The 13,748-nt window shown below is 39.7% G+C and overlaps 1 protein-coding gene across 1 annotated transcript in view; it reads left to right on the plus strand.

Annotated features, from left to right (window-relative positions):
- Positions 1–252: 252 nt before the first annotated feature.
- The window catches only part of PPA2 (inorganic pyrophosphatase 2), a 127,217-nt gene continuing 113,721 nt past the window's right edge, over positions 253–13,748 (plus strand). Inside the window, exons 1-2 of the mRNA XM_043970983.1 lie at positions 253–600; positions 12,411–12,475. Of these exons, the coding sequence (XP_043826918.1) occupies positions 408–600; positions 12,411–12,475 (258 nt within the window). The 5' untranslated portion in view covers positions 253–407. The remainder of the gene's footprint in view (positions 601–12,410; positions 12,476–13,748) is intronic.

A 13,748-nucleotide genomic window follows, 5' to 3' on the forward strand; every position in this document is an offset into this window, starting at 1 on the left:
ACGCGGACTGTCAGGTCATTGCAGAAGATCCATTTGCTTCAATTTCCACAACTGTCAAATGGGGCTCATAACTGCAGGCACTTGGGCTGTTGTGAGGCTCAAATGAGTTCCTATTTGTAAAAGATACTTAGCAAGTGCTTGGCACGGAACATAGTAGGTGCTGTGGAAATGCTTATTCCCTTCCCCCAATCCTTTGGGGGAACTTAGGCTCGGGAGGCGAAGGGTCTCAAGGTTGCACCTAGATCCCATTTTAACAAAAGCAAAGCTCCCAGGACCTGGTTACGCCCCTCTGCGGCTCAGGCTGGTTGGCGGGGGCGTGGTCGGGGAGGGGCTGCGGCCCGGGCCAAGGAGTGAGGGAGAGAGGAAGAGGAGGAGGAAGGAGAGGAGGAGGAGGCTTTTCGCAGGCCATGCGCGCACTGCGGCTACTGCGACTGCTGAGGCCTACGCCGGCACCGAGGCCGGGCCTGCCGCTGCGAGGTGCCGGAGCCGCGGCCTGGGCCGGACGTTCGTGGCAGTTATCGCCGCTGCACCGAGCCATGAGCCAGTACAGCACGGAGGAGCAGGGCCGTCCGTGCTCGGCCCAGTACCGCCTCTACTTCAGTGAGTACGGGGAGAGGTAGGCGGCCCGCAGCCCGTTCCGGTGGCCCAGCCTGAAGACCCGGCCCAGAGCTTCCGCCCCAGCCTGCCCGAGCCGGGGGGCGGGACTAGGGATAGCCCCGCCCCTAGAGCCCGCCCCCGCCTCGCTTCATCCTCGGGTCCCCTCTGCCTCTGCCTCCCTCCTCCCTCCTCTCCCTCCTTCCTCCCACCCACCTTTTCCTCTTTCCTTCTCCTCTCTTCTCCCCTTTACACCTTGCCACTCTCATTTCTCCTTCTCACCTTCTCCCTCCTCTTTTCCCATTTCCTCCCTTCTCTCTTTCCACATCTTTCCTCCCCTTCTCCCCTCCCCCTCCCTTCCCTCCCCTCCCACCTCCTCCTCCCTCCGACCTTCTCTTCCTTCTCCCTTCCACCCTCTCTTCTCCCTCTTCCACCTTTCTCTCTCTCCCACATTTCCCCTCAGCCCCACTTCATATGAGAAGCCTCCTCCTAACCTTCCCAACTACAAGGACCCTGCTTTTCAAACTACCCCCGCCCTGTGTGGATCCACTTTCTCTTTGCCCCCCTTACATTCCTTCTCTATCTCCTTAGGGGCTGGGCACTGGCTCCCTCCCCCTTTCTTCCCCTTTGCCCTCCAAGCATCGCTTCAAGGTCACATCCCCCTTCCGCCACCACTTTCATGGATTCCCGGTTGCCCTCCCCAAGCCTCGCTGACATGCCGCTCCCTTTACCCGGGAAGACAACTGTTACTAGCCGATTGTTCCTCCCCAAGCTTCCTAGAGGCATAGAAATCACTCAGGGAATTAAGACTGCAAGGTTTAAAAGATCCAGGGCAGGGATTAGTCCGCAGTTTTTCTCCTGGGTTTGGGGGCGGGGGCCAGCTTTCCTTTGGGAAAGGTTCCTGGAACAGAGGGGTCAAATTCCCTTTTGGGGGGGGGGCGGGGCAGGGTGTACACTGCAGAGATGAAGGTCTGATGGCCACTCTAATCTCCAGTTTTTAAACTAGACTAATGACAGTTCTTGAAGTCAATTCTGTGCAGTCTGCCAACCTCCCTGGAAGGAAAGGATGTGAAATTCATCAGAAATATGTACAATTTCCTATTTTATAGGTTCTATGATCCTTTGAAATGCTTTTCTCATTGTTTCCACAGCAGTTTACTAGATAAAGAGGGAATAAGGTGAGAGGAAATGGGTAGAAAGAGGAGGCTTAATAAAGTCTTGCCTCCTAATGAGGGGTATGATTTTTAAAAATTGGATGAATGATTGCATTGGGGGGAAAACGTCTAATGCAAATCAGCCCAGCTTGGTACTTTAACTGTCTTAGACTTTTGCCTGGGACACAGGTTAAATGACTTGTTCAGTCAGGGTCAAGATCTTACTCTGGATCTTCCTTACTGAAGCTGGCTTTTTGTCCAGTTTGCCATCTTGCCTCTCTTGGGAGTCAACGACTGAGGATTTATTTATTTGTGTGAGTTGCCCCTTATCTGAAAGAGTCATAGGGCTATAAGAGACCTTAGAGATCATGTGGTGATAAGCCCATAAGACTTAGAGTTAAAAGGGTTAATTCAACCCTTTTTGAAGAAATTGAACCTTAGAAGTTAAAAGATTTGCCTAATAAGGTCACATAATATCAGATTTACAGTTGGAACCTACATTTCTTGCCTGGTTTTCTTGCTTTAAAAAAAATCACAATGATAGCTTGACTGGTTGTGGGGCAAGAACTATGATTATTGCAGTTTTATTTGGATGCAAATCATTTACTGTAGCATCCTTGTTTGGTGAAGGTTGTTGAAATTGATATGAACAGTACACAGAATTTGTTTTTTGGGGGATGGGGGAGGGGACAGGTTTCTCAGAGTTTAACTAATGGATTATGTTCCAAAAGTTTAATAAGTTAGTTGTTTGGAACTGAGAATTTATTTCACAGAAGCAGTATTATTGTGGCTAGGGTCTCAAACTGTCCTATTTGCTTTAGAACATAGTAAGTACCTAATAAACCTTCCTTCTTCCTTCCTTCCTTCCTTCCTTCCTTCCTTCCTTCCTTCCTTCCTTCCTTCCTTCCTTCCTTCCTTCCTTCCTTCCTTCCTTCCTTCCTTCCTTCTTTCCTTTCTTCCTTCCTTCCTTCCTTCCTTCCTTCCTTCCTTCCTTCCTTCCTTCCTTCCTTCCTTCCTTCCTTCCTTCCTTCCTTCCTTCCTTCCTTCCTTCCTCCCTCCCTCCCTCCCTTCCTCCCTTCCTTCTTCCCTCTCTCCCTGCCTTCTTCCCTTCCTCCATTCCATCATGCATGTAAATACTGTAGGTTTGCAATAAAATAGTAAACAACATTGTTACAATTATAATAAAAATAATAGTTACTCATAAATTAAAAATGCAAAAAAGATTATAAAATCTTAAAATTTTGACTCAGTTGCTGTTTTTTGAAGAACAGCTCATTTAATGAGTGGGGAACAGATGGAGATTGGTATAGATTATGAAGTATTTCAGATATTTTGAAAGGTTTACAAGGTAATAAAATTTCATTTCTTATTTCTGGGTTTCCTTTTCTTTGTGTCAGACATATTACTCACATACTTTTAGCTCACCAGATATGATTAAGGTCATTTTTTTTTTTGCTTCAGTAGAATGATGTGAGATTTCCTGAGTTAACCAGGAGGGAGATGGGAAAGCAGGGCGAGGAGGATGTTAAAGAGGATGTGAGTGTTCATGTGAAAAAGAGATTACCTGAGAGAAAATCAACTGAGCAGTGAGCTGCAGAAGATAGGAAATACGTGGACCGTGACATTTTCTGCCTGAGTGGGAATTGAGGAGCTGGTGGGAAAAAAACGTTGCGTCAGACAGTTCCTTATACTAGCTACCACCAGATGGTGCTGTTGGATCAGTACAGCTTTGTGACTATGGAGTAGACCCTGGCTTCTTAAACTGTGCATCCCCACCCCATATGGGGTCATGTAACTGAATGTGGGGGTGGTGAAAAATTTGGCAACAGAAAAAGGTTATGTTTGCCTATTTTATATACCTACATACCTGGGGTCATATAAAAATTTCTTGAGTGAAAGGGGTCATGAATGGAAAAAGTTTAAGAAGCCCTGGAGTAGACTATATATATATATATATATATACCTCAAGATGTTTTTAAGTAGGCAGAGGGAATTTACAACTAGCCACTTGTCTTCACACAAATTTGAGGTGTTTGAAACTTAGAGTGCTTATATGCTATATTGTGATGTAACCTTAAACTAATTTCCACAGGAAAATCATTAGTGTAACACTGCTTTCAAACTGAGTATTTAAAAAAAAACAACAAGATTTAAAATAGAAATATTTTTCATATTTCCAGGCATATTTTCTTGAAAGAATGGTGGATTAGGAGTTGGAAGATTTTGAAATATAAATTGTTTTACTTACATTGTTATTTAGAATTATTGCTAAATAGTCAGCTGCTTTGTATTAGTATTGAATTGTCTTTATGGAAGCAACATTAGCATGAGGTACAGTGCCCAGGCACATACTAGGTACGTAATAAATGAGTGATTGAAATATAACTACTGGGATTGTGACCTTACTAATCGTTAACAAAAACAAACATTTCATCTTATAAAGGAGAATAAGAAACAGACTCATATCAGAAACTAGGAACTTCTGTCAGCTAAGTTTCTTTCTTTCTTTCTTTCTTTCTTTCTTTCTTTCTTTCTTTCTTTCTTTCTTTCTTTCTTTCTTTCTTTTTTGAGAGTTATATACACAGCAACAAAACTACTATATTTGTGTCTCTGTGCTTTTAGGTTTTCTTCTCTGCATTAAAAAGTTAGGGTTGTTTTCTTGTTGTTATACCTATCAAAGCCTATCAATCTACCATCACAGGGTTCTCCATCCCCAGCAGAAGCCCTACCTTGTAACAAATATGTATAGTCCAGCACTGTCACTTCTGAGAATACATATCTCATTCTGTATCTATAGTTCAGTCACTTTGTCAAGAGTTGGAAGTATTTTTCATCATCCTTCTTTGAACTTGCTATTATTGGCTACTTTGATCAGAGTTCTGAGATCTTTTAAAATTCTTTACTTTTATATTATTGTGGTCATTGTGTAAATTTTTCTCCTGCTTATTTAACTTTATTTCAGTTTGTATAGGTCTTCCAAAATTTTGCAAAATTTATCATATTTCTCATATCTTCTGGTGGAATATTATTCCATTACATACATATACCCAATTGATTGGTACCTCTTATATTTCCTCTTCTTTGTTACTACAAAAAGCAATGTTTTAAATATTTCTTCACACTTGTCTCAATCAGCAAGCTTTTATTAAGCACCTAGTGTATTTCAGGCACTGAGGTTATAAATACACAGTCTGAGAAAATGCTTACTGGTTCTTTCCCTCCGCTCTTGATCTCCTTGGGACATAAGCCTAATATAGTAGTATTTCTCGTCAAAGATTATGTTTTATTTAGTGACTTTTTGGGTGTAGTTCCAAATTGTTTTCCAAAATGTTTAGACCAATACCAACATGGTGCTAAATAGACTTGTTTTCACAAAGTTCCTCTAAAAATTGCTATTTTCCTTTTTTGCTGCCTTTGCTAATCAGGTAGGTATAAGGTGAAACCTGAGAGTTATTATTTAAAGTTGCATTTTTCTGATTATTAGTGATTTGGAGCATTTGTTCATATGGTAGTTAATACTTTGTATTTCTTCATTTCAGAACTTCCCGTTCATACCCTTTGATCACATATCTGTGGGCAAATATTCTTTTAAATGAAAACCTGTTGCCGCCTAAGCCTGTGTTTGTAGTAATTATGAAATCCCAATGGAGTTAGAATTCCTAGGATCAGAAATTTCAATCTGGAAGGGGCGTTTGAGGCTATCGAGTATACCTTCTTCCTTGCACAGATGAGGAGACTGAGGTACAAAGAAGTTTGTTCAGGGTCACATTTATTTAGTGAATGAGGTGGGATTTCAATCCAGGTTTTTCTATCTCTGAATACAGAGCTCTGATAAGAAATGACAAGTAAGATGATTTCAGAAAGGCCTGGAAAGACTTGTATGAACTGATGTGTAGTGAAGTGAGCAGAATCAGGAGAACGTTGTGCACAGAGACAGTAATATTGTTTAATGAAGAACTGTGTATGACTTAACTATTCTCAACAATAAATACACGATCCAAGACAATCCCAAAGGATTATTGACGAAACATACTGTCTCCAAAGAAAGAACTGATATTGATGGACACAAACTGAAGCCTGCTATTTTTCACTTTCTTTCATTTTTTTTCTTTTATTCAAGTTTTCTTATACAAAATGACTAATATGGTAATGTTTTACATAATCATACATATCTGATTGCTTACTGCCTCAGGGAGGGGGCCGTGGAGAGAAGGAAGGAGGGATAAAAAATGGAACTCAAATCTTTAAATAAAAATATTCATTACTTAAATAAAAAAAGGATCAACAGTAGAATAAAAGTTTTCATGTTTAAAAATAAAAAAAAATACAAAGCTCTGTACATTTTTGCATTCAGCTTCTACACTGTCTTTCATGAGACTAAAGACCAAGCCCTGCTCATTCATAACTTCCCGGACATATTCCTTGGCCTTTTTGCCTGGAATTTCTTTTTTTAAAAATCACTTTAAATTTCTTTTTTTATGGATAGGGAGAATGACATTTCCTACACTTAGGATGTTTATTATTAACTCTTGATCATCTGGAAGGAAGTAATGACATGGACTGTCAAAAGTCACTTTTATTTGTCCTTGTACCACAATGCCTAGGTAGCTGGGCTTGGAGTCAGAAATGCTTGAGTTCAAATCTGACCCCAAATACTTTTAGTAGCTATAGGACACTGAGCTAGTCACTTAACCCTATTTACTTCAATTTCCTCATCTGTAAAATGAGCTGGAGAAGATACTGGCAAACTACTGTCTCTGCTAAGAAAACTCCAAATGGGGTAATGCAGAGTCAGACACAACTGAACAACAAAAAGGGCTTTTTACCCCTCAAAGGTTCTATGATGAACCATATCATAAATTGGGAGTTAACGAATATTCTACTGATTCCCATCCATTTCTATATGGAGATTACTTTTTTTGTTGATTAGTTGTTTCAATTATATCTGACATAATCCCACTTAATCCTATTTGGAAAAAAAAAAGAAGAAAGAAATTTTAAAAATAGAAAGAGAATTTGGGGCAGCTAGGTGGCGCAGTGGATAGAGCACCAGCCCTGGAGTCAGGAGTACCTGAGTTCAAATCCGGCCTCAGACACTTAATACTTACTAGCTGTGTGACCCTGGGCAAGTCACTTATCCCCAATTGCCTCACTAAAAAAAAAGAAAAAAAGAAAAAAAAAGAAAGAGAATTTGAAAAAACCCTGCAAAAAACCTTCTATCATATATGCAGTCAAGCAGAACAAGTGCCCATATTGTCCACATCCCAAACTGTCTTTCCTATATGAGTCTGTCATCTCTCTGTCAGGACTCAGGTAGCATTCCTCATCATTAGGCCTTTGGAATTGGATTGATCGTTGCACTGATCAGAGTTTTTAAGTCTTTCAGAACTGTTTGTTTTTGCAATATTCTTCACTTTGCATCAGTTCTTACAAGTCTTCTTGTTTCTTTGAAACCATCTCTTTCATCATTTCTTACAGCATAATAGCATTCCACTAAAATCAGATAATATAATTTGTTCAGCCATTACCCACTTGTTGGTGGGCACCCTCCAGTTCTTTGTTAAGAGCTGTTATAATAAATATTTTCATACATCTTTTGCTTTTTCCTTTGATTGTGTTGGGGTATAGGCCTACTAGTGACATTGTTGGGTCAAAGGGCATACACAGATTGGTAACTTTGGGGGAACAATTATAAATTGCTTTCTGGAACTGCTGGACCAATTCATATTTCTACCCATAGTGTGTTAACATTCTTGTTTCCTGAAGCCCTTCCAACATTTTTAGTTGCTTTTTTTGTCAGCTTTGCCAATCTGCTGGTTGTAAGGCAGAACCTCAGAGTTGCTTTAATTTGCATTTCTTTAATTATTAGTGCTTTGGAGCATTTTTTTCCCCCTTATGGCCATAAACAATTCCCCCCTCCCCCAAGAGTTGTCTGTCTCATATCCTTAGTTTATCAATTGGGGAATGACTCTTATTCTTATAACTTTCAATCAATTCCTCCTTATATATCTTAGAAATTAGATCTTTATCAGAGAAACATGCTACCATTATTGTTTTCCCACTTTACTTTCTTATCTTAACTGTTTTGGATTTTATTAAAAAAAATTATTAATTTTATGTAATCAAATTATCCCTTTTATCTTGTGTGAACCTCCTGGTTCTTTTTTTAGTTATGATCTTTTCTTCTATCCATATATCTGGAAGGTAATTTCTTGTCTCTTTCTCTAATTTGTTTATGATGTGACTTTTTATATGTGGGCCATGTATCCATTTGGAGATTATCTTGGCATAAAGTATTGGTGTAAACCTAATTTCTGTCAGTCTTCTGTCCAGTTTTTGTCCCAGCAGTTTTTGTCAGACTGAATCTTTTAGCAGTTGCTGAGTTCTTTGGATTTGAACTCTAGGCCACTGGATTCATTTGTTTCTGCATCTTTTATACCTAATCTCTTCCATGGGTAGATGTCTAATTTTTTTTAGATGAGTATCAAACTGGTAATGCGAGACCCTCTTCCTTTCTACTTTTTATCATTATTTTGCTTGAGATTTATGATCTTTTCCTTTTCTAGATATTTTTTTAAATATTTTTTTTTCTAGTTCTACAAAGTAATCCTTTGATAGTTTGGTACAGTGGTAAATAGGTGAATTAACTTAGGTAGTAGTATTGTCATTTTTATGATACTGACTTGGCCTGCCATGAATAATGAATATTTCTCCAATTATTTAGTTCTGTTGATTTCTGTGTTTTGTAGATGTATTACATAGTTCTTGCATGTATCTTAGTAGGTGGACTCCCAAGTATTTTATACATTTTAAATGGAATTTCTCTGTCTTCTCCTTTTGTATTTTTTTATACAGTAATACATAGCACTCTTCTTCTTTTTTTTTTTTTTTGTAAGGCAATTGGGGTTAAGTGACTTGCCCAGGGTCACACAGCTAGTAAGTGTTAAGTGTCTGAGGCCGGATTTGAACTCAGGTACTCCTGAATCCAGGGCCGGTGCTCTATCCACTGCGCCATCTAGCTGCCCCAATACATAGCACTCTTGATGAATGATGTGGTTTTATTTTATATCCTGCAACTTTGCTGAAGTTCTTAATTGACCCTGTGTAGATATTGGTAAAACATATGGTTTCTATCAGTTGTCTCTTGCTCTTGCTACAAGATTGGCCCATCTTTTTGGGTTGCACAACTTTACCCTGTTTGTTCTCTGCAGTTTCTCACTGGTCACTTAATTCATCTTACCTACCATGTGCTTCTGTCAACCCATAACTTTAATTCTATATAAGCTTTGGCATTCTTTGAACAGAATGACAAATACCTACTATGCATTTATTAGCTTTTTAAAAAAAATTGTATGTTATTAATCACACAAAGCAAAGCAACACATTGACCATCTTTGACATGTGCATCATGCCACCCATGTAATCTACCACTAGGGGGGAGATAAGTTTCATTATCCATATTCTAGTGTCCAGCTTGATTATTGCTTTAATCTGAGTTTGATGTCTTTTAGGGCAGTTATATTATTGTAACCATTATGTATAACGTTTTCTTGGTTTGGTTTACTTTGCCTCAATTTGCATGTGCCTTTGAATTCTCCATATTTTTTTTTTGTGGTGGTGGTGGTGTTGGTTTTTTTTTTGTCTATGTAACAGTATTCTGTCACATTCACACACTACACTTTACTCAGCTACTCCCCAAAAGAAAAACGTTCAAAGGACTTGAGCAGTTTTCAGAAGATATAATGCAGATGATCCACAGCTATATGAAAACATGCTTGCTATTACTATTAGAAATGCAAATTAAGGTGACAGAAAAAATTGTTTATAATGACAGAAAATTGTTCATACCAAATGTAATATTAACTGCCACTCCTTAAATTATCCCAGTAATGTGAGAATTTCAATAATGTCCTCACCTGTCTCAATCTTACTTTGCAAAGGAACCTAGCCTGACCTGGATCTCAGCTCCTAATGTCCTGTTCATTGAGACATGGAGAGTTAGATCTTGGAGGATAAATTAACCAGAATAAGTGGGTATTCTTGTCCAGATTGTCAAAGGTGATTGGGATCTCAGTGCCAGAGGCCTTGCTACCTAATGTGACCCCCTCCCCCTTTTCTCCTAAAAGTATAAACCTTTTCCTGTGAGTCTGCTACTGGCATATCCCCTAGGGTGGCAGGTTGCTAGCCTGTTATCGTGATTAAAGAAGCCTTATTCTTCCACTTATGAGTTTGATTTATTTCAGGACCTGACAAAGGCAATTCATCTCCTACTCAGAAAATTAACAGAGATGATAAAAGACAACTATGTAATCAATATTGGAGGATCTGCAATGGAGACAGGAACTCTGTGAATTGGTCCAGTATTCTGGAACAGAATTTGGAACTATGTTAGAAAAGTGACTTAATTACTTCTTCCCTCTGATCCAGACATGTTGCGCTTGCCATTTTATCCCATAGGGAATGTTCCATATATACTCACTTCTTTATAGCAGTGCTTTTGGTGATAGCAGGGACCTGGAAACAAAATGGGGGCTCATTGATTGAGAAATGAGTAGACAAATCATGTCACACACAGTTTATTGCCATCCGACTGGACAGTGAGCTGCTTTCTGATCAATCACCATACCTGAAAGTTACTGCCCCCTCCTTTAGTTTCCTATGGGTTTTGGATCTTTTCTTTGCTCTTATCACATCCTGCCCTGTTATCATACTTCTATCTTATTTTCTTCACCCTCCATTCTCCACCCCCATAATAGGCTCCTAAATCAGGAACTGAAAGGGAGCTCCTCAGTGTCTGTGTAGTTCAAAGCATTCATTTTGCAGGCAAGGAAACTGAGGCTCAGGGAGGTGAGTGACATGCTCAAACTCACACTGCCAGTACAAATCAGAGGCAGAATTTGAACCCAGTTCCTCTGCCTCCAAAGCCAGTTTTCCTTCTTATTTTCTCTTATTTTGTAAGGACTGTTATAGCCTTGAAGTCTGTTCACTTGGCCTTTATTTCATACTTATCTGTCCAGCACCTGGCATACTCATGTGTACACAATAGGTGTTTAATAATTGTTGAGAAGTATTTGATATTCCCCTTCCATTATTGCTCTTTTGTTAAAGTAGGGTGGGCTAGAACATGCATAGGATGCCCTCTGGAGAATATTGCAGACCACCCTGATGAGATGGTCTTTCCCATCATTATCCCTGGCCTATCAACAGCTGCCTTCCTTTTCATGTTGTTGCCAATGGCAGCCATATTAAAAAGCTAATTAAGAAGTGGATAGATCCTTTCACCACTATCATCTTTGTTGGTTTAAACATTTGAAAAATTGAATTTGAAAACTATGCTAAAAAAGTAATTGCAGGGGGAAACATACCCTAAATGATGAGATTCCAAACTTTAAAATTCCAGGATACAAATTTAGGCTTTTCATTTTTATGATTTTTCTATGGTATGTTGTATTTTTCTAGTGTATGTTGTACCATATATTTTTTTGAAAAGTATATACATTAATAGGAAAAAAATTGGAAGTATTAAAGATGTTTCAGACTTGAAGTTTTGTGATCATATCCTCTCACTTGGGGCGATTCCAAGAGTTATTTGCTAGATTGTTCTTTGGAAAAGGATAGCACCTCCACCCAAACCTTTGTTCTTCCCTTTCTTCACATAGACTCTGGGAAGACAGAGGAATTCATAAGGCCTAGGTCTCCTCTAAGATTATGAACATGTGCAGAAGTGGTGAGAACAGCCACACTCATGAAATTACCTAGTTACTAAAGCTTTCTAGCCATTTATATCAATTTTAATTCAGTTCACTTGGAAGTGAATGAAGTGCTCTCTTCTCTTTCCAATATTTCAAGTCAGTCAATAAATATTTATTAAACACATGTTGTATGTCAGGCACTGTACTGGGGATACAAATGCAAGTTAAAAAAAGAAAAGAATCCCTGCCTTCAAGGAGCTTACGATTTAATAGGAAAAGGCAACAAACAAAAGGAAGCTGAAAAGCAAAGAGATGGGGAGGTAGACACACATAAACTGCTCACTTCAGTTTTCTTATCTGTAAAATATGACTACAAATGGTACCCACCTCCCAGGGTTGTTGTGAAGATCAAATGAGATGGTAATTGCAGAGCACTTAGCAACAGTGCCTGGCAAATAGCAATCGCTATACAAGTGGATAAAGTGCAGAGAAGTTCAAAGGCAGTGGAGCTGTTGGGAAAAGGGGAAAAGACTATGCTGAGCCCCCTCCTTAAACAGAGGCCCTGGAGCTCATGATCCCCCCCTCCAGCCAGAGGGTCCAAGGAAGGGCAGAGAGCACTGATGAGATGTGAGTTCCAGGCCGATTCAATCAATTGAGCTTCTACATGTTCTGGCCAGGCTATTTAGACACTTTCAGACTTTGGTTTTTATACCATTTGCATAGGATTACAATGATAGAGCTGAATGCTACGGGGCTAAATGAAAGATTTCAAAAGTGCCAAAATGGGCCCTTGCTTCGGTCTGAGTTACTTTCTGACTGAGCAGGTTGGTGCAGATTTTTAAAGCTGGCTTTAAATTCCAGACAACAGTGTTTTGAGTCAAAATCTTCACTGGCTGTCACATCCGTACATGATAGCATAAACATAGGGCCTGGTCCTCAGTTGTTAACATTCTTTGTTTTTATCTTGCAGAAAATGTAGCTGGTCACTACATCTCTCCCTTTCATGACATTCCTCTGAAGGCTGAATCTAAAGAGGTATTGCTCTTAATTATTTTGGGGTTAAAAAGAACCTCTTCAAAAAAAAAAAAAAGAAAGAAAAAGAAAAAAACGCATATGAATAATAATAATAAAAGAACCTCTTCCAACAGCATCAAGAAACAGGTTGGGATCTACAGAGAAGATTATTAGGAAACCACAAGGTTGGGAGGTACTGATAAAGCGTAAGAAGGTGGGTGACAAGATCTAGAATACAGTCCCAGGACAGGATAGCTGAAGATGGGAATCTCTAGGAGAGGGTCTCTCAAAGGGACAAGGGGGCAGGAGTTTGCTATCAGGTAGGGAGGGAGGCTTCAGACTGGAGGGGTTTAGGTACTGGAGAGATGAATGGGGGTAGAGTGAAGGGCTGATAGTTGGGAGAAGGGGAGTTTCTGAGTAGTGAGATGCCCATGAAGTATCTAAGTAACTAATGTCAAAAATGTGGGTTCATCGAATAATATTTGTTTGCTTACTCCTAATACCACAGAATTTGCCCTGGCTTCAGTAAAAGATAAATTTAGATCTGATATTTGGTCTCAGCTTTGATAATATGAAAACTGGGGTGCCCCAGTTACTAAAGATGGAAGTCAGCTGGAAGTGAGCATTCCATAATTCAACATATTTGACACATAGAGAACTTTAAGCTATTCAAAGTCTCCCCAAACTTGTGCTAATATCATCCTTATTTACATACTGAGATTGGTGATAGTGTTATCCTTATTTTATGTATTGAAATAGGTTAAGGGGGCTGGTAGGTGGCGCAGTGGATAAAGCACTGGCCCTGGATTCAGGAGGACCTGAGTTCAAATATAGCCTCAGACACTTGACACTTTACTAGCTGTGTGACCCTGGGCACGTCACTTAACCCTCATTGCCCTGAAAAAAGAAAAAAAGAAATAGGTTAAGTGACTCACTCAAATTTACCCACACCTAGAATTAGCTCAAACAGCTAGGAAATATTTGAGATGAGATTCAAACTCAGGTCCTGTATTCTGTGTACTATGCCACAGTTGGAGGAGGGGGTGGAAATCAGAGGATGGTGGAATATTTGGGCAGAAGGCCAGGGTAAGTGAAAGAATTAGATGTTTATTAATAGAGTTGTTATTTATCTCTGGGACAAATAAAAGATAGGGTGATAGATTTGGGATTGAAAAGGAGTTTAGAGATCATCTGGTTTAACATTTTACAGCTGCGGGAACCGAGGCCCAGAGAGGTGAAGTTATTAGGACAAGGCCACACAGGCAATGGTGGTAGACTCAGGATGATCCAGCAC

The sequence above is a fragment of the Dromiciops gliroides genome, chromosome 6 (genome assembly GCF_019393635.1).
Source record: "Dromiciops gliroides isolate mDroGli1 chromosome 6, mDroGli1.pri, whole genome shotgun sequence".
Lineage (NCBI taxonomy): Eukaryota > Metazoa > Chordata > Mammalia > Microbiotheria > Microbiotheriidae > Dromiciops > Dromiciops gliroides.